Source organism: Silurus meridionalis, chromosome 15, assembly GCF_014805685.1.
Source record: "Silurus meridionalis isolate SWU-2019-XX chromosome 15, ASM1480568v1, whole genome shotgun sequence".
NCBI lineage: Eukaryota > Metazoa > Chordata > Actinopteri > Siluriformes > Siluridae > Silurus > Silurus meridionalis.
The window spans coordinates 5,230,372-5,257,861 of NC_060898.1; the positions used below are offsets into that span (position 1 = coordinate 5,230,372).

The 27,490-nt window shown below is 37.4% G+C and overlaps 1 protein-coding gene across 4 annotated transcripts in view; it reads left to right on the forward strand.

Annotated features, from left to right (window-relative positions):
• whrna (whirlin a) overlaps positions 1–27,490 on the forward strand; it is a 130,019-nt gene that overhangs the window by 91,937 nt on the left and 10,592 nt on the right. The window contains exons 5-10 of one of the 4 annotated variants that reach the window (XM_046868485.1): positions 300–336; positions 15,221–15,433; positions 16,626–16,847; positions 18,687–18,719; positions 23,909–23,980; positions 25,246–25,708. In XM_046868485.1, coding sequence (XP_046724441.1) covers positions 300–336; positions 15,221–15,433; positions 16,626–16,847; positions 18,687–18,719; positions 23,909–23,980; positions 25,246–25,708 — 1,040 coding nt within the window. The remainder of the gene's footprint in view (positions 1–299; positions 337–15,220; positions 15,434–16,625; positions 16,848–18,686; positions 18,720–23,908; positions 23,981–25,245; positions 25,709–27,490) is intronic. The other 3 variants (XM_046868486.1, XM_046868488.1, XM_046868487.1) reach the window with 3 other exon arrangements.

Sequence of the window (27,490 nt, forward strand, 5' to 3'; positions counted from 1 at the left end):
GTAAGTGGAAAGATAAAAAAAATAGGGTATATAATTTAAAAATCAATGCATAAAAACACTTTTATAGTCATATCATGGTGCCCAGAAGTAAAATCGAATTGGATGGTGAGTTCCCTGGCAGCTTACTAGCTGATTGCAGTGTGTGGCTATATGATTAAAGTATTTGTTATTCTTGTGCATCTGAACTGGCTTGGTTAGGTATATTTACATTTTTTCACACACTTTTGATTAGTTACTGGTTTTGAATTCTGCTTCCTGCTAATGTATTTATATCTCATTATTTCCTTTCTCTCCCGTAGTCTTTCTATGGATCAGGGGGCTTCAGCCTCAGGAAAGGTGAGTGCTGTGTTTCTTCATCTGAGTGCAACGTTCTCTTATGTTTCTCTTGTTAACACAACCGATTTTCACAGCGGTGCTGTTAAACAGAGGCATGTTTTTCACTTGTAATTACCTCACTGCAATTAGCACTACAGAGCTATTTTAAGTATTTGTGCCTCCAACAGTTTACAGTACAGTGTAAATGTGCTTTAAAGCAGACTCTCAAAACCTTGTATATACATTAAGAGTAGAAAGAGCGTTTTTTGGTTTGAGTCATAAAATACCCATCTGCTATTGTGCTTCTCTACTCTAGCGTGTTGATATGGCGTCAGTGGAAATGAAGTTGTGGTAAAGTATAGTGGGTGTTTGTTCTGTATACTGTAATGTGTTTGCAGTAGTTCAACAAAAAAAAACAATGCCAGTATGATAGTGTTCTTGGCTAAATGATTAAAATGGGAATGGGGTTGCAGTGACGGGTCAATGCCTGGTGGATTATATACAGAGGACTACCACAGTGTGAAACATTGTAGCTGTAATGATATGTGGGTTTCATAGATTCAAGTGAATTTTGAGTTGCTTATATTATGCTTTACACTGCTGCCACATGATTGGCTGCTTGGAATTTTACAGTTTTTGCAAATTAAGGTTTTGCTTGTGAGAGTACGTATTCAGTTTATTTGGTTGATTTTATTCCATGTTTCCCTGTAATTACATTATTTCATTACTCAATGGTTTTATATTTACCTGGAATAAATAAAAAGTGTTTAAACATTAAACTGTTCCTTGACATGCTTTGCTTTATGACAGGCAGTGTGGCTAATTCTGAATTAATAAACCTTGCAAGTGTGTTTATTTGTAATACTCACAGAATTCATATAAAACCCTGTGTAACTGCTTGTTCGATGTTGCAAAGTACGCTGTAGCATTATAGTTTTCCTTTACTGGAACTTAGAGGCGTTGTCTTAGCATTAATGTAAAAAAAAACATACCAGTGCTTCTGTGCACGGTCCGTGAGGACATGGTTCATCAAGATTGAAGTAGTAGTCCTGCAAAAAACCCTGAGCTCAACCCTGCTGAACCTCTTTGCGATGAAATTGAACACCAACTGTACCCCAAGGCCACTTTAGAAATGTATTGTAACAATTTACACTGCCTAAATCTTTATCATTCTTATTAGGTACTTTAGGTATTTTTGTTTTACAGTTCTATTCAGCTAAGGCTTCCTAAGAGTCTTTTATCTATAGGCTTAATGACTTTACTCTAAATGTGTGCTTGTGCTTAATAAAGCAGTAATTTAGAGACCCATAAGGAACAGAGCGAGCAGTAAAGTTTTACCAAGATTTAGCCTTTCTTATTAATTGCTGTACCATTGTGCTTGGTCTATGGCTATAAAAGTGTTTTCCTGCAATAAGAAACCAAGTTTCTACAAAATCCTTTGACTGGCAGTGTAGACTCATCCATTTTATTTAGAACACCTGTGCACTTCTTTATTCATGTAATTATATAATCAGCACATTGTGTAGCAGCAGTGTAATGCATAAAATCATGCAGATACAGGTCAAGAGTTTCCTTGAGTTAACTTTCACATGAAACAGAAAGGGGGGTAATGTGATCCCAGTGACTGTGACTGTGGCATGGATGTTGGCCCTAAAACGTTAATTTGAGTATTTTCTAAACCATCAATCTGCTAGGATTTCTTACAAGAAAGAAGTAAATGCCGAACTCGCAAACATCCCAAACCATCTAGAGACGTACCAGTGCCAATTGGATCCCACTACATGTGTGGTTTTGACATTGGACCTCCTGGAGTGTTTAAAGGCTTTGGCATGGAGATGCTGATGCTGGATCTGTGATGATCACAAATGTTGAGCTCATAAAACTAGGAGCTACTAACCATATAGGCTGTATAAGACTGTAGAAAGAACATTACTTATAATCTTATGCTCCATTACTCATGTTAGTTCTCACTCTCCAGTGTTCTGTATTGTTGAAAGATTTATGATCAAACTCTTGATGTCACCCAAATGAGGATGGGTTCCCCTTTTGAGTCTGGTTCCTCTCAAGGTTTCTTCCTCATTACATCTAAGGGAGTTTTTCCTTGCCACAGTCACCACGGCTTGCTCATCAGGGATAAATACACAACGTTCACCTTCACTGTTGATTTCTGTAAAGCTGCTTTGAGACAATGTCTCTTGTGAAAAACGCTATAGAAATAAACTTGACCTAACTTGACTTGATAAGAAACTTCAGAATGAGCAGATATGACAAATGGCATAACATTATGACCACCTGACTAATATTGTGTTGGTCCCCTTTTGCTGGCAAAACAGCCCTGACCTGTCAAGCATTAACAGCATTAAATTCTTCAGCAATTGTTGAATAGGATCACACAGGCCAATCTCTTGTCATATTCACTCAAATCCTTACACTTGTCCATTTTTCCTGCTCCTAACACATCAACTTTAAGAACAAAATGTCCACTTGCTACCTAAAAACCTAAAAAAAACCTAACAGGTGCCATGATGAAGAGATAATCAGTGTTATTCACTCAACGGCCATAATGTTAGAATCTAAATGTTTTGCCTGATTGGTGTAAAATCTTTAGGTGGATTGGTCTCAACAGTAAAAGACCACATTGGGTTCCTTACCCATTAGGCAATACTACAACTTGTCTAAGTTTCGTTTTTGAATTGACATGTCCTTTCTTGGCCACAAATCTACCTTTAAAATAGCTACATTCAAAATTATACATGGTTTAATTAAACTTTTATTTTCAGCATAATTCACTAGCCTTCAAAGTCACCAGATAAGAAATTACTTCTATTTCAATTAAATAGCACTTTATACAATCGATACATTCAGGTTGTAAATTTTGAAGTGTACAAATTAACTGTGCAAATAATTTAAAATAAATGTTAAATAATTATTCAAATGTGGCAAGGAAAAATCACCTGAGATGATAAGAGGAAAAAACTTGAGAGGAACCAGATTCAAAAGGAAACCTGGGATATAATAAACAATTCCTTTCTGCATTTTGTACTTAATGATGACAAAAAGCAGGTGTGTAGCCAGGAAATTCATTATAGTTTTTCAAAAAATGGTGGCTGAAATCATCTTGGCAACTGCAGTTCTAAAGCTACCATAGCAATTGTAGCTCCAACACCTGAATCTAGTAGGTGGCCGTTAGGAAAAGAACCACAGCATGAATATGGTCGTATCTACAGCTCTTGTGATAACAGTCATGCCAACCCTGACTAGAATCTCTTACAGCTTTTTCCAATGGCGAATCGAAGCCAATTCATATATAAATATAAAGCTGCATCCCCAACAAAGCTTCCCACCATTTTGTTTGATCAGAAATGAGAAAACGTGCACTTTCATTCCATCCACTGCATCCTATTTTATTACCAAGTTCCCACTTCCTAAGTGTGACGGACTGCCTTCAAATATCTAACCTTCCGGGCAAAAAAAGAACATTTTGTTCTGGGAAAAAACATTTTCCCCAAGCTTTTAAATGAGACAAAAAGAACTGAGGAACAGAATGGTGAGATAAAGACAAATGGAGAGAAAAGAAGACATAGAGTAGACAGGACAACACAGGTTGATGAGGTTCTGGTGAACAGCATGAGATGTCTGTAGAAAGCAGCACTTGTTGTTAAAACTGCTGCAGCCATCGAGCAGCGAGCATGTAATGAATAAAAACGTAAACAGGGAAAGTGGTAAGGAAACAATATGTCGAAGTGCATACCATTAATTGGATACACATTGGTGCATGTAATTCCTGAGTGACTCAGTTTAACATCATTATATTACCAAGCCTATACAGTATGGCTTCACTGTAGTGCTTCGCCAACGCAAGTTAATACTCTTCAGTGTATAAATTTCCGTCTCCAGTATCATCTCTTAACTGTAACGTAAATCAATTTTTAATATAGCCACTGTGATTTGATGTCATCATTTTAATGCCTGATTACAGTGATAATAAATAATAGCACTCTTTAGAAGTATACAAACGATTTAATTTTCAATAGGCACATATTAAAGCTTTATGGCAGACATGAGATATAATAATAGATGCTTGAGTAATTGCAGATGGTCTTGCTGGTACATTTTGATTAATTACAGGTCAGTGCGAGCAATGCGAGCTGCTGTAGGGAAAACACACACAGATAATTGGCATAATCTTTAAAAGGAAATGTCCCTCATGTAATTTTATTACAAAGCCCCTGACAGACACTTTGTCTCTCTGCAGTGCATGCAATGATTTTATTTAATAGGAATGTCTCTAGGTTACATCTGTAACTCTGGTTCTCCGAGGAAACGAGACGCTGCGTTAACAACGCTTTGGAAACCAGTCTGCGTGACCATGCTCCGAACCACGTGTGTAATCTGTCCAACAGAATGCCGTGGTGACAGAGCGGCCAGGAAGCTGTAAAAGCATGTGCGGTGGAGACAGCACTAGATTCTGGAAAGTGTAGGAAGCGCTCGCAGGGATGCAGGAAGTATGACACCAAGACGCAGCATCTTGTTCCCTCAGGGAACCAGGGTTACAGATGTAACCCAGAGATGCTCCCCTTCAGGTACTCGAGCTGTGTCAACAACGCTTTGAGTACACGTGTTTATGCACAAGACTAATTTTTTTTTCTCACTTTTTTTTTCAAAAAATTTGCTTTATTGTTTAACCAGGAAAATAGTAAAGGCTTTATTCTTTAAGTTGTGGATTCTTGTATTGTGAAATACAACAGAAATACAAAAATTTGGGAGAAAATTGAAAAAAATGTAATGTGATGTAAAACTTTGTCGGATACCTAAAGATTTTTCACAAAAAGGAAACATATGTCACCATAGTGACATTATTATAACTGTATATACACCAATTAGCCATACTGTAACATTAATTGCTGATGTTGTGTTATATGGCATGAGTTGTGTTATTTACCATGTGAACAGTCAAAGATGTGTTGAAAGCAGGAAAAATGGGCAAAAAGTGGTCTAAGGAGGGTTAGTACCTAACAGTGGTTTTGTTTTGTAGGTGCTACTCAGTATTGGGCAGATGGTTTCAGTGCTGGTTATATGACATGATTGTCAGGGTGGACAATACTTGTTAAGTTAGTATTCTTTCCAATTATCTTGACATTTTTATACTGCACTCCAGAATGATTGAAATAGATAGATCAGTTGAATAGACAGAGTTTAGCCTTCATTTATTTCAGGTAGCATCCAATAAACTTTTAGTTTAGTTTGCTTTGATTAGCTATCTATATTTACCAAAGTTGACTTGTTTTTCTGTATTTTATCTTATCTATTTTTTTAGGTAATGTCTAGTGAAAATATTTGAAATACTTTATTTTAGTAGCTAACATTCTTGCTAATGTTCTAGCTAACATTGCAAACTTTGAGAGACAGAGCAAAGTTTACAGGCAAAATGTTGTAGTTTGCTGAAAAGTTAAATAGGGGGAAAATGTTTTTGATAAGTAAAATTAACTTTTTTTAGTTTTTGATACTTTAGTACATTCGAAGTCCAAAAATCGCTTGAGTACCTTTTTTAAAGCTACTTCCACATTTAATTGACTATTATCTATACTTTTACCCAATTATAATTCCTCAGTACTGATGCTGATTGGGTGAAGTCACTGTTTCATCAGTGTGAGATAATACGAGGACAAACTAGACACTGAAACAGACATTTTCCTTTTAATTTTTTATATATTTATTTATACAGTGTACAAAAAAAAAGGACACATGGGTAAAACTTGTACTTTCTGTCTTTACTGTCCCTACCTTACCATTGCCTTGATTCTTTTGCAGATGAACTGAATCCCATGCGGTCGCATATAAACTTACCCCTTTCATCTACTGCATTATTCTGTTTAGTCCAGATCCTTGCTTTGACTTTGATCCCAATTCCACAAATAAATCTTAATCACAAATCCACTTCCTCTTGCCAGTTTCCCTGAACAAAGCCAAAGAACTCTGTGAGATTTTTATTTATTAATTTTTTTTGCTGAGTAAGGCACTTATCGTTATAGACCGCGCTGTGAAAGTGCATGTCTTGAAAGAGGCTCAACTGGACTGAGGCTTCTTTGCCAGCCTACTACCACTTTAACCTTCACTATACCGATTTTTCTTAAAAAAAAACACGGAACATCAATTTGCAGAAAATTGCACCTCTTTGCAGACAGTCGCACATTTACACACGGATCCTTTGTGTTTCCTTTCATCGGGTGTGGAGAAATGATACATATGTGTCCTTGTGTAGGAAATTGGCTCTGATAGATTCACCTTCTTGTGCTCATTTTTTTTTATTCTGTCCTTCTGATTTAGTTGTGCTAAAATAGAGATTTATACTTTAAATTCGCTGCATTAATCCAATGCAGCGAAGGGAACTTGAAGAAATGCTATGTTTTAATCTCTGTTTAACCTTAAAATAGTTTGCATACATTCAAGCACTTAAAGAATGCAAGTTAGTGTTTTAATCATAGGCTGTGCTTAAATAAAATATATCAACTTCAAAAATTAGTTTAATCCAAACAATATGCTGAAATATACATTTGGAAATGTAAGGGCTACTTTAGTTACTTTTAGGTTTTTTTACTTGGATTTGTTGGCTCCTTGTATTTACTTATATTGTCTGAGGTGTTCCGAGAAAAACTAAATAAATAAACAAAAAAAAAAAAAAAAAAATTACAATAGCAGATATAACACTGTATCGCTACACTAAATTATTACAATTATAAGGAACTCACATTATTTTATTAATTTTATTATTTCTCCAAGTTCCCTTCGCTGCATTGGATTAATGCAGCGAATTTAAAGGATAAATCTCTATTTTAGCACAACTAAATCAGAAGGACAGAATAAAAAAAAATGAGCACAAGAAGGTGAATCTATCAGAGCCAATTTCCTATATTTATTCACTGATAGCAATTTCAAAACATTTTTGTACATTGCTCGGGATAAGGGCATCTGCTAAATAATCCGAAATAGAAAATTCAGACTGAGGAAGAAAGCAGAATTTTGTTATAAATCTATTAAGCAGTATGAATACAATATGAATGGGAAAATAGCAAGAGTATTCGTGTATTGGACTGTAGTGAAGTGACGTTATATTTTAGCATAAATAAATGTAATTGTTAAGATCGTGTTAATCATTGCAATATTGATTTCATTTTATTAATGTAGTTTCCTCTTTCCTCATATATCACCAGGTTCACACGTGCTCCACATGAGCTAAATTAAAATGCATGTTTAGTGGTAAAAATGAACACATATCGACATTAAAATGTAGTCTTTTTAGAATGCAAATAATTCAAGTATACTGCTATTTTTTTTTTTACATTACTTTAAGCTCAGAAAGCAAAAAAACAAAAACCTTTCAACAGATACGACACAATAGCTTTTCTCTGTAAGACAAAAAGAATCACAAAAAAAAACATTAAATAAACCACAGATCAGTAGCACCCTGCGAATGCACAACTGTGCATACTGCTTCCTAACCACCAGTGTACTCCAAGACATATTGCATATGCGCTGTGTGAACCTGATGAAAGAACTTATAAAAGAGCATTTGATCCAAGACATTCTATAATTTTCAGTTCATTTTCAAAACCAAATTTAGGTCATGAGATCCTAATTTGATGAAAAATGTTTGTGGTTTGAAGGATAAGCTGGCAAAGCTCTAATTAGCTATTTTGCTCTAACAAAAAGTCTATCCTGGTGATTTCTTCCATTTTCCTCTATGTGCCATAAAAAGGATGTGTTAGCTCAGTGGGTAAGGCATTAGACTGTGGATCAGAAGGTTATGAGGCCAAATCCCAGCACCACCAACCTGTCACTGATGTGCCCCTAAGTAAGGCATTTAATCCTCATCTGTGAAAAAAAAAACGTGATTAATGGAAGTCGTTCTGGATATGGGGACATGCTATAAATGTAGAAAAAAATTCATGTTTTAAGGGGACGGTATGATTAAATAATGAAATTGTAATTAATTAAATAATGAAAAGTTTAGCATTTGTATTTAATATTGGCTTTAAATGGAGCATAACAGTTTTTGATTGCATGTACAGCCCAAAACATGAATTTCAGTTAAAACATATTGTAGTTACATCAAACCATCCATTATACTGTCTACATTTTTAGCAGAACAAATTAAAAAGTTACTTTTTTTATTTAATTAAAAAAAAAGCACAAAAAAGCATTAAGATTTTAAGACCTCAACTGAGTATCTCAGAGTGCACAATGTACTAGGTATGCGATATAAATAATTGAGTCGATGCATGAAGGCGTTGATCAATTCCTCAGAGAAAGCCAAAGCAGAGCCTATAGTATGGCAGTGTATTTTCTCAATTAATTAATCGATACACAGATTATAACAGACCATACAAGTACACAATGGATGTTCTTTGCTAGTTAAATAGAAGCACCCAACACTGCACATGTAAAAATTTACAAACATTTGAAAGATTAAGAGACGATTTAATAAAGTAGTAGCATTTACAGTGATTTCTGTAAAAGAGAGAAAAGCCTTGTTTATTGATGATTAAAGCTCATTCAATCTGTATTCGTACTGTACATGTGTTACGTAATCTTAGTGACCATACAGGGGTGTAATTCGGACACACTTCTCGAATTATTCCCTCAATTAACACCCTGCCCTTTTATAAAGAGAATTTGCAGAAACACACTTTTCCTCCGAACCTGTTTCCAAATTCATGCAAATGTTAGGTGTGTTCTCTAGTTGGCACCTGATTGTTTGTTTGTTTGTTACGTGATTAAGTAAAAGTTTTGATACGTACAGTATATTGTAAGAATGATCATGGAAGCACGTAATATCTTTAAATCTAATTAGTTAGAAGGTGTGGTGTATTTTTTTGTATAAAACCATAGCAGTTAGAACATGGAATAGGATTCCGGTGTCTGTTTTTTATAGTAGTGTTTTGTAATAGTTGAAAACTTTCAGTTTTTTTTTAGTACACTGATTACAGACAGACAGACAGACAGACAGACAGACAGACAGACAGACAGACAGACAGACAGAATGGAATGGGAAATGAAGGAAAAGAAAAGAGAGAGGAAAACAAGAGACAGAGAGAAAACAGACATACTGTCTTGCAGATGTATCACAACTACACATTCATTAATGTTTTTAACATTGTGATTATGAGAAATATTCGCCATATAAATGACACTTGGAATTATGGTGTTTTTAGAAAACAATTTATTTGCATTGACTGAATTTGAACAACGGAGCAGTTCTCGGGTTAAGGGCCTTGCTCAGGGGCCCAGGAGTGGTAGCTTACTGTGGCTGTGATTTAAATTAATGACCTTCAGATTCAAAGTGAAATAGCTTAATCGCTAAGCTAGCACCTTCCCTGCACTTCAGGTTGGTAATGTATTAAGCAGTAGAAATATTGCTTATAAGAATGCAGAGGATAACAGGACACTTTCATGATACAGTATCGTAAAGTGTAGCATAACGTACAGAAATATATACCGTTATATGACGCTTCATGACACGTTCATTAAAATTTCCATGATTCAACAAAATAATGAACTTCAGGTGGAGGAAGAGGCTCAACATGGGTTTTCAAGCCCTTCACATTTCTCCGTTTGCTTCAGCACTTGTTTTCGGTACTTTTCCGGGAAGGTTATTTTTCCACTGCCATTAATTTTTTAGATTGCTCAGTAGAGTAAGCCGTTATCAGCATTGCAACCTTTTGGCCATTGCTCCTATAAAATATTTAAGTAACTACAGCAGTCCTGGACTTATCGCCTACTCTGTGTAGTTGATTCTTACTTGTACCTTTATTATAATTATTGGCACCCCCTATTTAAAGTGAGCATTATTTACTCACATTTTATAAAAAATTTTAGTATCGCCTCTTAAATATAAAACTATTGAAACTCTAGGGAATGTATGTCTTTTTGTAGTAATGATCTGTATCACTAAAACTTTACAATGTCCATGTCTCCTTGAGCTGAGCTACATGTTCATGTAGGGTGGCGATAATTCGAGCGCTAATTGACTGCGTTCAAATTATAATCCCTGATTCTGCAGCCTGACTGTCACCTCTTTTCTCCTTACACCATATATTTCAGTGGAAGCTATGAGGCTGTAAAAACGGCTCCAAAAATCTCTTTCAGCTTTATGTCTCTGCCATCAACCACTCTTTTTCCCCTTCATTTCACTTAATATAGGCAGGTTACCCATGCGATGCCCCAAATAAAGCAGAGTCCATAATGTTAATACTTCACTTTAACTCAATTGGATTTTAGCAGAGTGCAGCAAAGCGAAGAAAGTTCAGACTTTCTTTCAGTGTCATCCTGAGGAACGTCACCGGAGGCATGTTTCTTTTGTACATGCTTTTGTGTGCCGGTGATATTGACCAGCAATTACACATCGTTCTGACTAAAGAGTGTGCTCGTCAAATAGGACGATCGGTAAAGGAACATTGTGGATAATGCCGTGTTAGAGATGACAGGAAATCGATTTGAGCTTAGCTGTCACTTTCCTCATGAGATTATAACACTCCCTGTTCAGCTCTGTTTATTGATCATTCACAGTAAGATGGCTACGGGTCCTTCTGCTGTATGTTGTTTGGGCTTTGGGGGTATACAGGATGCTTTTAGTGTTTAGAACCACATTGTTTAGTTACTTTTAATATGATCAACTGGGAACAAGGTTTTCAAATAAATACATACAGTACAAAAAGGATTAAAACCTGAGGGACATGCTGTTATTGAAAACCAATCAGTGATAGGGTAAGGTGATGCCAACTGATGCAAACCATTACTACACTAAAGTTAACAGCATAATTAAGAAACAGCATGTTACAAAGAGTTTTATATCTTTTTATAAGACAGGAATTTCCAGACAATTGCAACAGCGCATTTCATTTATAATTCCAATTGTCACAAACATTCACCATACACAGTATGACCTGCAGTGAAATGCTTTGTATGACTGATCAGTGACATAAATATGATACAAACGTATTTTTTAAATTTGCAATATGATTAAATAAAATATGGTTTTAAACAATAAAACAGAATGGTACACATAAAAAAAACGAGATAAAATAATAAAACTACAAATAGAATAAAGATTGTATACAATCTTAGCAGCATGTCACCCTACAATAAAGAGTAATTACTTATTACTGATTAGGGTCTCTCTACCATCGTCATTGCCATTTACACCACTGCAAAGCCACCAGCATTATGGCTGACCACACACGCACCCCCTCACACACACTCTTTACCTTCCTGCCATCTGGAAAATGGTACCGAAGCATTCACAGCAGACTGTGTAAGCCATTTGACTGCAGTTTCAGAAAGAGACTACACACACAACGCACACACACACTCGAATAAACTCCTTCAAAACCTTTCACACAAAAAACTGCTGCTAAATTACCAGTGTTTACATGTACAGCATTAAAAAGAATTTTCTGCATCCACTTTTGTGAGCTTCGCTTTAGGTGACAACTGGTTTGGATTTAAATATATAAAATTCCACTATAATAGAGATCGCAAAAAAGTTTATTTGACTGTATAATGTAATACAATATGCAGTATTAATATTATATCACGACTGTAATCCCTAGCTAATAAAAACTTTTTAAAGCTTCATTTTTGTAAGCTCAGTGACTCGAGATCTCATGTTCTACTTTTCTCATCGCTCACTCCACAGCAGCCAGTTTGAAAACGAATTGACTCGGTTAACTTTGATTGCATTTTCATTCCATGCAATCACTCCAGTAATGACCCATTAACGTCTCCTCGGTTCGACCTTCATCAAAAGTCCAGTGGTTCCTGCCAGAATGATTTGGCGTGTGCATTTGATTTTTCCAGTCCCGATACAATGCATCAGGAATGTCATGTGGCTGGAATTTGATATTATGTACAGGGCCCAGATTTCCCAATAGGGCCAACCTGGAGTGCGCATCAAGGCTCAGACAGTTTAGCCAATACAGCCAAGCGAGCATGGACGCCTCTGTTGTCTGTATCGATCGAGCTCAAATCAACACTCTCTTTTGTTTGTTTAATAAAGCAGGTGATCTTTCTGCCTGATAGTGCCCACTGAAGAGCATTGAATAATAGTAGCCAATTTCCAATTTAAGTTAACAGAGCATATTTTTGAGGGAGAAAGAGATAAAGACGCAAAAGGGGTCGCTTTTCACAGAAATAAAGGCACATTTTCAAAGCTGTTTTGTTCTTTTAGCCAGTGAGATGTCATTACAGCTGGACTCGTATGGCGCAATAAGATACAAGGACCTTAACAAATGCTAAAAGAGCGTAGTGTGGCAGTGTACCCGGAACATATCAGTTATTGATCATAAAGCTGAAATAATCATTTATAGGTCATATTGGAATACAAATACTCAACTGGTCAACTGTGGAATTTTGAGTTTTAAAAAATATTGTATGTACCGTATAAAGCAAATAATGCCCACAATAAGGATGCAGTACAGTAATTTAACACAGTTCACACACACTTTGTTCTTAATTAAGGACTTTTCCTGCAAAATAATCAGCACTATTTGTTTTCGGTAAAGCCTCTTCTTTGTACTAATTGCTTCTGTAGAATAATTGCTTTTTCTTCCTGAAATAACTGAGGTTATAGACCATTCTTAAATTAATCATGTTCCTTTTCCTAGTTTTCCCACAATCTACACTGTGTGGAGTTTTGGGACCCGTGAATTTTCCAGCTATATTTCCAAACTGTAACCACATTAGTTGAATATTATAGGATGTCTTGGATGCAGTAACATTAAATTTTCATCTTCACTTAACCTGTTATAGCATTGGTTTAACATTAATGGAAGATCTGAAATGGCCTGCCTATACCCTATGAACACCTTTGGGATGAATTTGAACACTGACTACACCCCAGGTTTTCCCACTCTACATCAGACTTTACTGATTGTGGCTAAATGAGCACACATATAACATATAATACATTGGAAATACATAATGTTATATATAACACATAACACCCTGGAAAGTTTAGTTAGCTGAGAACAGCTTCCCAGATGTGTGGAGGTTATTCCTACCAGCAAATGTGGACTCAATGTGGAACGGAATGTTGAAAAACCATGTACAAATCATATGGTCAGGTTTTGCCTTTTGTTCAAATTTTTGTCCACATAGGGTTAGGGTCAAGAAAAGCAGCATTCCTCCCCTCCTGCAGGACCAAAAAGTAAAATAGTATACAATTTGCATTTATTTAATTTAATTTGCCCTAAGTTGGCCTACTTTAGTTATTGATTTTGTTGAAGATCATCTATCTAGACAAGAGGGGGCCACGAAAAGGGCCTGAAGGTCCCCAACTCTCTTTAGAGATAAGATGGCCAGTGGAAAAAAAGTATTGACTACAAGAAACCCCTAGGGCACGTCATGCAAAGGCCCCTGGGCCTCCAAAGGACGCTTGGACAGGGCTTCCAGGACTATGGCCAGATCCCACTAAAGAACTCTAAGTCGCACCGGAGACCTCAGCGGAGGAAACTTGTCACGGGTTTTTCCCTAGCGACTGCTCAGCAAGCGGAGCACGATGTGCCACAATAGCAAGTAAACCTGTAGGGTAGAAGGAGACAACGTTTCGCATTGCGTGGTACACGACCTCCTCTTGAAGGGAGCTCTGGACTGAAGAATGGTCTCTACAACTTCAGCTGAGAGACCAGAGGCTAAAAGCTGTGCCCTCTGTGGCCACAGACACAGCCTCCACAACTCCAGGCAGGGTGAAATAGAGTGCCCCCTGCCTGAGAGAGGAGATCCCGCCTGAGAGGTCCCTCTGAACACCTTTGGGGCAAACTGAAATGCTTACTGTGGCCCAGTTTTCCTCCCCAGACTAATTATACCAATCAAGCCTTTTTTTAAAAATTGGACATTATTATTATATTATTGTGGAAGGTAATTATGTATGTTCAAAAAATCACATATAAATGCTGTGGTCAGGTGTCTGCAAACTTTTAGCTATGTAGTTAATCCTTTCCTCACAAAAGATCCCGAACCGTCAGACCCAAAATAGCCCCAAAAGAGAGAAGCAGCTCATAATGAATTTTTGGCCATCTATTTATGAAGGGACCAGTTTCACCATACGTCACCACATTGTCAGGTTAGAGAGGTAGAGTTGCTGTACATATACATTTACTCTAACAAATGTGGGGCAGGATGGACAAATATTATAGAGGGACAAAATACAGCAAATATTCTGTGACTCCACCAGGCCTTTTTCACTTTAAAAAGAAACATCTTTTTTTTTTAACAAAAAAGGGGGAAAGATATAGAGTCTGTATGATGCCTTCAAAAATCGGGCGAGATGAAGGCACCTCAGAAGGCAGCATTTTATGTAAACATAAAGGAGCAGGCAGGCGGCTTCGTCTTTCTCTCTCATCGTCTCATGCCTGCAAACTTTAAGGTTTTTGGTTTTGATTGAGGAGCTAATTTAAAACGCTCCCTCTGAGGAGGCAGAAGACAGCAAGGGGAGGAAGACTAAGAAGAGCAGGATAGAGATATGCACTTCAGTGGAATATCATCTTTTCCATTTAAGATTGAATGACCTCTCAGTGAAGCTGTTGAAAACAGATCTTTCCTATATTTCCAGGGAGCCGGAATTGAGCCAGCAGGTGATTTGGGTTACAGGAACATAATTCATTGTTTGTTGCCAAAATTCAAACTTTTAACCAGAGGGATCCTGCTAGACAGAAGGTATAAAGCTCTGAAGAAATGAAAGAAAAATGGATGTAATTTTTGTTTAGTTGATCTTCATGGAATCCTCATGCTTGTGTTTGATTTCATTTAAAAATCTTATTTATGCGATTGTGCTAGAAATGGGTTTTATGGTCCAAGTGCTTTTAATTGCAGAATAATTTTTCTATTTTCTTTCTGTCTGCATTTTCAGATGGGTTTTTATAAAGGAGTAGCTGGTTCTCAGGTGACTCTCTCCAGTCTGGTGAACCAGAGTAGAGCCATGCTAGAAGAACAGGCCAGACACCTTCTTACTGAGACTGAAAGACAGACCATGAGCTACTACATCCAGGAATATCGCAATGGACACATTGGAGTCGAACAGTTGGTCATGGCCCTGTTTGAGCTCCTCAACACACATGCCAAGGTTTGTCTCTTCTGAGAGGATTTATTGTCTTGGTTTTGCAATCTAGTTGCTACTATACATCCCTTAATCATTTTGTGACCCTTGGAAAAGGCCCACACCATAACGGTCCATTTTATTATAATAATGGTCCAGGCACTGAGATATATTTATTAATAATAATAATAATTTTAAAAATTAAGATTTTTTTTTTTCATGCACGTGTTAAGTCACAGTCAAATGCATCTGATACTAAAGTTGTAGCTAGTTTTAGGCTGACTTCAAATAAATGAATTAACTTTGCTTCTAAATAAAATAAACAGTTGCTAACAAGCATTAGTCCGTGTCAAGTTCACATCTATTTAGATCTATTTTGGGGCAAATCCTAATCCCAATGACGAGGCACAATTCAGGATGTCACACTATATAAAAAAGATTTGTGGACATGTGACCATCAAACCCATATGTAAATCTTCAGCAAACTGTTGTTACAAGGTTTACAATTGTATAGGATGGCTTTATATGTTGTAGATACCTTTACTGAATTCAGAAGGCCCAAACATGTTTCAAAAAGACAATGCCTCTCTGTACGATGGAGACCTGACCTCAAACCTACTGAACACCTTTGGGTTGAACTGGAGTGCTGATGCCACTTCAAGCCTTCTCACTTAACATAAGTGGCTGAATGGACAAATTTTCTTAGCCATGTTTCCAATTATCTAATTCCTGATTTGTACACCAAGAAGTAGAACAGGGCCATTCAATTTCTTGGCCATTTTTAGCCAGGAAAAATGTATTCAGCAATTTGTCAGTAGCTAGTGAAGCAATTACTAGTCCTGTAACCCATAGTTAACCTTGAACCACATAAAATTCTCAAATAGACTTTCTTGTCTGGTTTCTGAATCTTGAAACTGGGAACAAGGACATCATATTGCTAAAAACTGCTTTTTCAGCTATCTTGAAGCCAGGCTCAATTTCTTACTTATCACACACACACACACACACACACACACACACACACACACACACACACACTTTTTGTTACATTTTAACCATTATTGAAAATAATAAAGATATAAGAAAAAAACATCATTATATTTATAGATTTAAAGTCCCACTCACAAACTCTAATGACATACTTGTGTGTATTTGTGTATGCATGCATGTGTGTGTGTGTGTGTGTGTGTGTGTGTGTGTGTGTGTGTATTGGCTTCAGTTTTCTTTGCTGACTGAGATGCGGGGGCTGGTCAGTGCTCAGGATCTGGAGCGTTTTGATGCGCTGGTTCTCCGCAGGGAGATTGAAGCTCTGAAGGCTCGACAGGGAGAAGCAGGAGGAGCAGCACTGCACAGCGACTCCTTCTCAATGGTGTCCTACCCCGACACACTGGCCTCCTCCTCAGGCAGCTACATGACCAGCACCACACTCAGCTCTGCACGGGTATGAGGAACACGGTGTGTGTGTGTGTGTGTGTGTGTGTGTGTGTGTGTGTGTGTGTGTGTGGGTTTGTTTGTGTGGGTAAAGGTGCAGGTGAAAGTGGTGGTGTGTATGTAGGTTTGTATGCAATTGTTTCTATGTGTTGCTGTGAGTCTGTGTGTGTACGTGTGTGTTTGTGTACAGTATCTCTCAAAAGTGAGTGCACCCCTCACATTTCAGCAACCATTTTTTTATATCTTCTCAAAAGACAATACTATATAATAATAAAACTTGGATGTACTTTAGTCAATGTGCAGCTTGTATAGCAGTACAGATTTACTGTCCTCTAAAAATAACTCAACAGCCATTATTGTCAAAATAGCTTGCAACAAATGTGAGTACACCCTAAGTGAACGTGTCCAAACTGTGTCCAAAGTGTCAATATTTTGTGTGAGCACTATTAATATCCAGCACTGCCTTAATCCTCCTGCGCACGGAACTCACCAGAGCTGCACAGGTTACTGCTGGGATCCTCTTTTACACCTCCCTAATGACATGACAAAGCTGCTGGATGTTAGACACATGGCTTGAGGATGCCCCACAGGTGCTCAATAGGGTTCAGGTCTGAAGACACACTTGGCCACTCTATCACCTTCACCTTATTATGTTAGAAACTGCCGTTCGGCCCAGTTTCTGAAAGAAGGGCACGATGTTCTGCTTCAGATTGTCACAGCACATGTTGGATTCCATGTTTTCCTAAATGGAATCAATGTTCACCCCAGTACAAGCGGCACTCATGTAGCCCCAGACCATAATGCTACCACCACCATGCTTGACTGTAGGCAGGACACAGTTTTCTTGATACTCCTCAACAGGGTGTTTTCACACATGCTGGACACCATCTGAGCCAAACAAGTTTATTTTGGTCCCATTAGAATACAAGACATCCCAGTATATGCTCTTGAACAGGTTATCTTTAGCAAACTGTTTGCAGGCTTTTTTTGTGAGCAAGTTTCAGAAGAGGCTTCCTTCTGGGACGATGGATGCAAACCAACTTGTTGGGTATGGTCTGAGCACTGCCAAGCGGGCCTTTCACTTCTGCAGCCTCTAAAGCAATGTTTGCAGCACTCATGCATTTATTTTTTGAAGTAGCTTCTGCACCTGACGCACAGTACAAGGACTTAACTTCTTTGATCGACCCTGTTCCAAGTGGAACCGCTGTATGACCCTGGCCACTGTACTGTAACTCAGTTTCAGGGTGTTACTGATTTTCTTATAGCCTCTGCCATCTTTGAGGAGGGCAACAATTCAAATTTTTGAAGTCTTTGCAATGAGGTGGCATGTTGAACATCCAGTGGTTAGTATGAGAGAATTGTACTCAAAGCAACAAATTTTAACTGCTCTAATACTCAATACACAAATTCACAAAAAATATATACTGAGATGTTAGCTGAAATGTGAAGGGTGTACATTTTGTGAGATACTGTATATGTATTAACTGTGTGTAGGGGTATAAATGTGCATGCAAATGTATATGCATGTTTGTGCGTCTGCATATAACATAAATAATATTTATACATTAAAGGGTATTTGCTCGAGTCTGTAGTGTGTAAGAGGAATTTGGCTCCTCTGTGGCTTTTTATTGTAATGATTGTGAGTATGGCTGTGTGAACCTCAGTATATCAGCTGGGTAAACTCTAAAGCTGGGTAAAAACTGATTCAGAATAGTGCAGAGTGTGGTACAGTGTGTGGGTGTAACAGATGAATAGGTGCTGAGTTCCTGCAGAATGTTCTAGCCTGGAGTACCAAATCCTAGATTTCAGACCCAGTTTAACACCAAGTATTCCCTCTGCATCCAATTAGGAGCGACTGCTGTGGTTGATTGATATGATGGAGGTAGGACAATGATATAGAAGTGTTTGCAGTGGCCTGACTTAATTCTTTCCACCTCTCACACTCATTCACACTTTCATACTCGCACACACACCTTGTGCCTGTCTTACCTTAATAAACTTACTAATACAGACAATTAATGCTAAAATTAACCCTAATCTTCACCTGTGTGTGTTTTATGTGTGTGCATATGTGTGTTCAATCTCTTTTTTCTAATTGGGACCAGCAAAATGTCCCCACAAGTGGAATTGTAGTTTGGTTCAATCCAATATAGAAAAAATATGCCTCCATGTACACATTGGCTGATTCAGACACTGTCTGTGTACATTGTCCAGACTGGTGCTCCATACACACTTCACCAAACATATCACTTTTTTATCGTTCATTGCCATAAAGGGTATATTTTTTGTGTCTTTATTATACTCTACATTTTTAATTGGACATGTGTATATAATAAGAATAATTAAACCTATGCTTAAAAGACACAAACTAAAGGCATAAAGTTATACCCTTGATGGTAGCACCTCAATCAACAAGGAAAAGCACAGATTTGTTCCTTGTATTTATTTTGAAGGATTCAAGAATCCTCGTCAAAAACACAGCACAGGTGCACAGCAGTATTGCAAAGATCTAATGAGGAGAAAGGATGCAAATAAACCAACAAAGTACAAAACAAAGAACAGATGAAAACAGTCAGTTAACACTGACTGGGAAATGTACATTCTGATAGCACAGAGTTCAAGTTGTGACCCTAAGGGTGTAGTTTGGCTATACATGTTAAGCATTACGCATCACTTATGCAAAACCAACATGCCACACGGCCGTCTATAATCAGGTTCAGCTTTTACATTACCATAAGGTCAGTGTGAACATGACTGTTGTTCGTGAAAGAGCTCTGTAAAATACAGAAGGTCATTTGTTGCAGCAGATATTGCTGTGCTTTTCCAAGTAAAACATACCCATCTAAAATAAGGTTCATTACATCTTATGTACTAGCATGCCCCACATGTGTGCACTTTGTGGAGTGAGCTACACTTTTAATGAATGTACACACATTAAAGGAAAAAACACCGTAATATTTCAGTATTTTGGTCAACTGGAGCCACAGTATCACTCAGGATGGTAATGTTTCTACATGAAATTAAAATTAAAATAATGAAGAAATTAGTATTGACTTGTGGTGATGCTTCTGAAGCCAAACCATGGCAGAAAAGTAAATCCTACAGCAAAACAGCCCAAGTGTTTTTTCCTTATGTTTGCCACCCATCTGTTGCTGGACACCTGAGCAGCACACACATATGTAAGTGCTTATTGAACATTCCGATTCAGCTATAGTTTATTATACTCCACTCTTCAAGGAAGGCTTTCCCCTAGTGTGTGGCTGAGTGAATGTGTGTTCATTTAGCTACAAGAGCATTAGTGAGGTCAGAAGACAAGGTCTGGGGTGGAAATTGAATTGCCATTCATCTCAAATGTGTTTATTGGGGTTAGAGTTCTGTGCACTCAAGACACTCAAGTTCCTCCACACCAAATTTTGTGTGGTCTATGGTGCTTGTTTTATGGACAAGGATATTGCCAAGCTGGAACAGGTTTGAGCCTCTTAGTTTAAGTTAAAGGGAAACTGTAATACTACAGCATAAAGAACATTCTGTACAATTGTTTGTTTCCAGCTTTGTGTCAACAAATTAGCAACAGTGTATGGGTGTGATGGTCAGGTGTCCACGTACTTTGACCGTATAATGTATATGTGTGTGAGTGATTTTGCAAAAATGCTTTTTTTTACATAATCTCTAAACACATCTATTTTTTAACGGTTAGGTTCAATTTGGGTACGGTTAAGGGGAAGAATTGCAAAACATAAAACCGCTTGTTTTTTATTTAACACAGTTTAATAATGTTAACATTTCTGATCATCAACAACAGTTTACATTTTTTAATGATTTTAAATAAATGCCTGCTTGGGTAAATAATATATAAAATAACATTAATTGTATTTAATAATATTATATATTTAATATATAATAAAATAGAATAAATCTAAATAATGCAATAAACTTTTTATTATATTAATTAAATTCAGTAATCAGTTAAATTGGTACAAAATAAATTGATTTATTAAAGTTAAATAAATGGAAAAATTATATTTAATTAGTATACATTAGTTAGACCCTATTTGGGGAATTGTCAGGATTTTCTCCCTTTTAAGAGAAATTCTTTAAGCTGGACATTAAACACAAAGAAACCAGAGCGCTAGCGCTAGCTACTTCCAGGTTATATAATAAAATGTCATGCTAATGCTATGGATTAGCATGAATGTATATGAATACATATATGCATGAATACATGAATGTATAGCATAGCGTTTTCACGGATGTGCAAAACAAATATTATTACCGGTACGGTAGCAATAACAGCATAGTAAGTTGATTTGCTTAGTTCATTTGGCTTTTTTAATTTAAATATTCTATTTTATTCCCCCCAAAAATCCTTTTTTTAGACATGATCTAAGGTTAACAGATGTTTTATATGATGTTTTATATGTTTTTTTAATATAAATGTTGTTCTTGATACAGGGAAATGTGTTGAAGTTTCTGTCTGCGCTATAGTTAAGTTATAGTTGTAGTTATAGTTAAGGGCTTTTAATGGAGGAGTGGAGCACTGAAATCTTCCTTAAAGTAAAACTCTTTTCCTGAGATTTAAAATCTATGCTAAGGTTTATTAGGTCTGTTCTTGTGAGAAGGATTGCCTCCGAATGTCACCAAGTATATATCTACTTTTTGAGTTTGTATCTCTGCTCACGCTCATTACTGTGGTGTTGTTAGACCGCTGTACAAGCTGCCAGTCTGAAATCTAAACAGCATTAGCAACAGTGAAGCGCAGCCTTGGCAGCACACATCGCTTTGCTCTGGGACTCACACACGATGATCAGATTGGCACTGCAGTCTGAGTTCTGCGGCCCTCGAGCCAAAGAAGCAGAGCACACATCTGTCACAGCCTGTACAGCTTTCTGGCAAAAAAAACAACAAAAAAAAGAGTTCTAAGGAGAAAACTTTCAGCTTTCTGCTCTAGCGGAGCTCATCCAGGGATTGTGGACAAGCAGAGGACCTGGGCTGACTTAGTGCACTAGAAATTCACACATAAGATTAAGCGAAGGGGGGGTGCGAGTGCAGGAAGCAGCAAGAGGGACAGATTGGCTGAATTCATGCATAGAGGGTGAGGATAAGAGACATGTTTGTTCAAGTGAACTTTGAGCAAAATGTCTCAATAGTCATCTACAGTGCAAAAAAATTGTGCAAACCCTTTATCTGGGATGGAAAGTCTGACAGTTTGCAATAAAGCCAAGTTCGGAAATACATTGATTTTAACAAATATTCAGCAGAAAATCTCACCTTCTCTATTGAAAATCTGTTGCACTGCCATAAAATAGACCACCTATATTAAAGCAGCCTCTCCCTTTTTTCTGTTCCTGTATGTTTATGATAAAAAAAAACACAGCTTTGTCAAGTTATTAGGAAACCAGAAAGTATGTCCTGAATCGGTCTCCCTTTGTGTAACTTTAAATGAGTTGCGCTAAATCCTATAGGATCAGGATTTTAGTACATTTACATTTATGCTATTTTGGCAGATACCCTTATCCATAGCGGCTTACATTTATCTCATTTATTCAACTGAGCAGTTGAAGGTTAAGGTCCTTGCTCAAGGGTTCAGGAGCGGCAGTTTGGCAGTTCTGGGATTTAAACTCGTGACCTTTCTATTAGAAGATCAACATCTTTCCCTCAGGCATCCTTAAAATGCTTCTCAACCAATCAAATTATGGGACCAGAACAATGTATTTTTAAAAGACATTGTTGTACAAAGTACACAATTCATGTAGTTGAGTTAAAATAGAGATACAGTAGGTAAAATATTAAACTTTATTATATATATATTATATATTATATATATTATATATATTAAAATATCAACTCAGTTTATGTTTCTAATGTTACTCTTAGCAACACCAATCAATTAATAGAATGATATTATTGAGTAAAACACTGATATCTATTAATATTATCATGAGCCCAAAACCTTTTTTTCAACTATTTCAATTGTGCAAATGGTCACGGTTTTGTAGCACGTTAAAGTCAGGAGTTTCTTCTATCATTTATTACACTCAAAATGTTCTGCTTGCTGTTAATCTGATGCAGAACTGTATGTTCGTTCATTAAATTCAACAAATTACATTTACTTCGTTACTGTCCAACACTGGATCAAGAAGGTATAAACAAACAGACTTTAGTCCTAAAATGATGAACAACTACAAAACTTAATTACTAAAATTAGGTGACATGCAAATGACAAAAAAAGGCAAAGACAAGCAAAAAAACTAACAAAAATATGTTAGGGGAAGAGGGCTGTGCATCTACAGCAATTTTTTCCATAAGATTATCAGATCCAAGAAATTTTTTTGTCATGTCTCTGGTTCAGTCTGCTGGATTACTTTTCTTGGTCTGTGTTCAGGCTACGTTGTACCAGCAAACCACCACCATAAACCCTGCCAGCAGTTTTTGGTAAAATACTGCAATTTGGCGTTTGGTTCTGTTTTTTGCACATGTGAAGTTTAAAAAAAAAAACACAACACACATTTATGTTACTATTTCTGAAAGCTCTCATATGCCGTTCCAGGAAGCACATCACAAAACCACGAAAGCACTGAAGGATCATTTCTGGTGTAAGAGGGTTCCGTTGAGACCGACGTCATCCTTGCGTCTGTTTCAATTAAAACATTTGCAGGGAAGATTACCATAAAATCAAGCAAACCATCCACCTACTTTAACAGACAGGTCTTTGAAGCTAAATGCAAATGAATTAGCCACGAGTGCTTCCTGTACTTGCACTGAGCAAGCAATTAGAAGTAATTGATGGGGCTTTTGTTTTGCTTGGGGAGAGCTTTAATGAGGAGAGCTGCAGGCGTGTATTCACCGGGCTGTGAAGAGCAAATCCCAGAACCTGCCTGCCATTCCGGGCACCTCTTCATCTTAATCAGGATTAAGTGGGGGGGGCTTATAGCATAAGAGTGTGTGCATCTTAAACAGGACCTAAGGACTTGGGGGTTTAGGTGGGTTTAGCTGAATGGAGTTTGGATTGAACATTTGTTGTGCAGATGTTTATTATTTTCTGACTTCTTCATGCTTTGATCTCTTTCTCAGAATGACAGTGCGGTGGAGACTAACGGCGAAGACGCCCAAGAGAGTAGAAACGCCCTTCCCGACATCGCTCTGGTGAGCCCTGAGACATGGTTTGAGCACATACTGTACACAGAGCTCAGGTAGAAAAGCCATGGCAACTCCTGTCTGCAGTCATGTCATATCTAAACAATGCCACAGAAGATAGAAGCGAACCGCGTAAAATGGAAAAACGTCTTGTCAGTAATTGTGCATTGTTGTTAGCAGTGTGATTGGTTAGATGTGTAAAGGGTAGCAAAAGGAAACCTTGAGAGTCCTTTCAGACAGTATACTATCTACCACATCTGTAGCATGCATTTAAAATTTGATTAAACAACATTGGACTTGGAATTGAAATGCTATTAACATAAAACCACTTGTAATGGAAACTTAAGGGCAGGTGTGAAATTTTGGCAGTAAACTTACTGACTCGGCAGTTCTTAAGTACTTTTATACAAGGTTCCACCACAGGAACGATGACAGTTTAAATCTTTGATTGCTCAGATTTTATTCTTTTTTTTTTTTTTATTGCAGAATTCATGCGCCATTAGATTACAAGTAGGACACTTTATATAGGATATAATTTTTTAAAGAAATTAATGTTTCATATAAATTTTTTCACCACAGCTTAAATCTGTAGTCTGATTGTGTCAAGAATTATTATTATTTTTGTTAATATACTGAAGGAATCTCCAGTCAGAATCGACATCTCTGGTAATTAGACTACTAGACAGATATTAGCTGAAAACCTCTGCTATCTTTATGTAATGACACGGTGAGTGTGCTCGTGGCTCGGCTTCCTGTGTCGCAAGGGCCAAGCACGACAGACAGGTGCTCTTTTGTCAACGCGGGTAAGTGATGTGTTAGACCTCTAATGAAAACCAATCAACTCGTCACAGCCGTTTCCACGGCAACAGACACCTTCAGGCTGGGATTTTGTGCGGCTGGAGTTTTCCAGTGATTTCTGAGGACCAGGAACACCACTCACACAGCTCCCATTCACTCCTTTGATTAGTTTCTCTCTCCAGCCACTCCATCCATACAATTTCAGGAATTTTGTTCCTTCATTTTTTTCTTTTTGTTTGGTTTCTTTTTTTTCCACTTTGGATGAATGAGCAAATTATTTTTTGCACACCAGTTTTGTGCCTGGACAGTTGAGTGATTTTTATGTCGGAAAATCATTTGAGACTACGCTGTGTTATGCGTGCTTTCTTTTCAGTGTGTCTCTGTTTCGGAAAAAAAAATGCTCTGCTGCAGAAAATCTCACATGATGATTATTATTTTAGATGTTTTAACATACATGCCCTGTTCTTCCGTCCTAGGATGAGATGGGGTCAACTTCAGAATCCCCACCTTCCTTCAAACCCCCTCCTCCCCCTCGCGTACAGCGCCGCCCTAGTCGTAAACCCGCCCCTTCCGAACACCCTTCTTCCGACTCCTCTAACCTGCACTTCCCCGCCCCATCCCACTCACCTACCAAAGACCAATCTAAACACTACTCCGTTAGCCCAAAGAAAGAACCTCAATTGGCTCAGTTGTCCATGGTAAATCAACACTCGTTTGGTCCTTTCCCACGTGTTCAATCACCCAACAGGTTAAAACCCCCTCCAGCACCGACAGTTCCAGCTCCCCCTGCTCCTCCTCCTCTTCCATTCTCAAGTCCAGAAAAACCCAAATCCACTCCGTCGTCCCCATCCACCAGTCAGCACTTTGTCATGGTGGAAGTGCACAGGCCCAACGCAGAGCCTGATGTCAACGAGGTCAGACCGCTTCCCCAGAGCCGAGGTGAGGAGATCCAGCATAGAGTTACTGTGCACAGTACACACAAGAAGTATGTAGTCATTGTTTTTGAATCAAATAGCACAGCATCAAGTTGACATGCAAAATAATAAACTTTGACATGCAAGTGTGTGATGTGAAATATTTAAAAAAACCTAGTTTACATGTTTTGAAGAGGAAGCTCTTAAGTGGCCTGCCCTTGAGCACTGATCTCAACCCTACTGAAAACCTTTGGGATGAATTGAAACGCTGAATGCACCCCAGGCCTCCTCACCTCACCTCCATCAGTACCTGACTTTACTAACACCCTTATGGGTGATGGACACAAATGTCCAGGTGAGCAGGTGTCCAAAAACCTTTGCCAATACAGTGTGTGTTAGTGCAATATTATCTTTACTCTGTATATGCACAGCAAGTTAAGAAAAAGGCCAGTACACGTTGATCTGTAAAAAGAAATCTGTTTCCATTTAAACAAATTTGATTCCACTTATTTATGTTGCACAGTTTTACCATGAGCATAAATTTGTCTTTCAGCAAGCACCAGCACATATTCCAGTATTATCCATTGTCTGACAGACCAAGGGTGCTAAGGTAAAAATTAATATGCAGTACCTGTCAAAAGTTTAGGCTCACCTAGGATTTTATTGTTTTTTTTAGAGACTCGTGCAACAACCTGGGTAATTAATCAGTATGGAGATTTACTTTGACCTACAAATATTTAAATGTGCAGACATTAAACTTTATATTGTTGAAAAATCCTTCCATAGCATGAACAACAGCTTCATACACTCTCAGTATCCAGACAGTTTCTCCAAACATTCAGCTGAAATACTTCCCCATGCTTGGAAAAAATTACCAAAGATTTTCTTTACCAATTGGATTTTTTTTTCTGACCTTGTGATCCAGTTCATCCCAGAGCAGTTCAGTAGGAATTGGGTGCTATGACTGGGCAGAACATTTCATGATAGATAACACTCTAGCAGAGCATTCAGGTCATTGTCTTGTTGTATGGTGAAGTCGGTTCTAATTAGCTGCAGTCCATGGTATTTATTTTAATACTGAATAGTAGCCATGTTAGTTCCTTATTCATTTCACCCGGAATAAGTCTCCGAATCCAATCCTGTTTCAAAACAACCACAAACCATTAAGCTTCCACCTCCATGTTTGATTCTGGTTGTGAGCTAACTGGTGTCTGCTAACATCTTCTCTCCAGTCATACAGTAAGTTCTTCTGTTAGAGACAAAATTGTTACATTCAGACTCATCTGTCCACTGGATATAGAAGTTATTTTGGCTCTAATACAAACATTGAATATTAAAAAATGTGTAATGTAATATTCAGAACAAAGCCATTTTGTTTATACATATAGCTCTATGTAGACAGACTATCCTGTCTGCTGTTTATAGGGTCTTCTTTTTGGGGTGTGTAGGGGTTCTTTGGTCAAAAAATAATTTTTTTCTTTTATTATGTTATAATTAATTCCAGTAATATGAGGTGGAGGTTTGCGCACACACACACACAAACAGGAGCATGAAAAGGATATAAATGTTTTTTTCAGAATTGAAGGAGTTTTTATTTACAATTTTTTTGTTTATATGAATAAGCTTGATAATTAAAGCCCACTAAATGATTACATTATTATTCTTTGAATGTAACTTTTGCCATTTTGGAATAAAGCACTATGAGTAATAAATAAACATTTGTGTGGTACCTGAATCACGCATTTTGATGATTTTTATTGCTTGTTTAGCACTAATATTTTTGCTTCACTGAATACTTTGCAGTTTA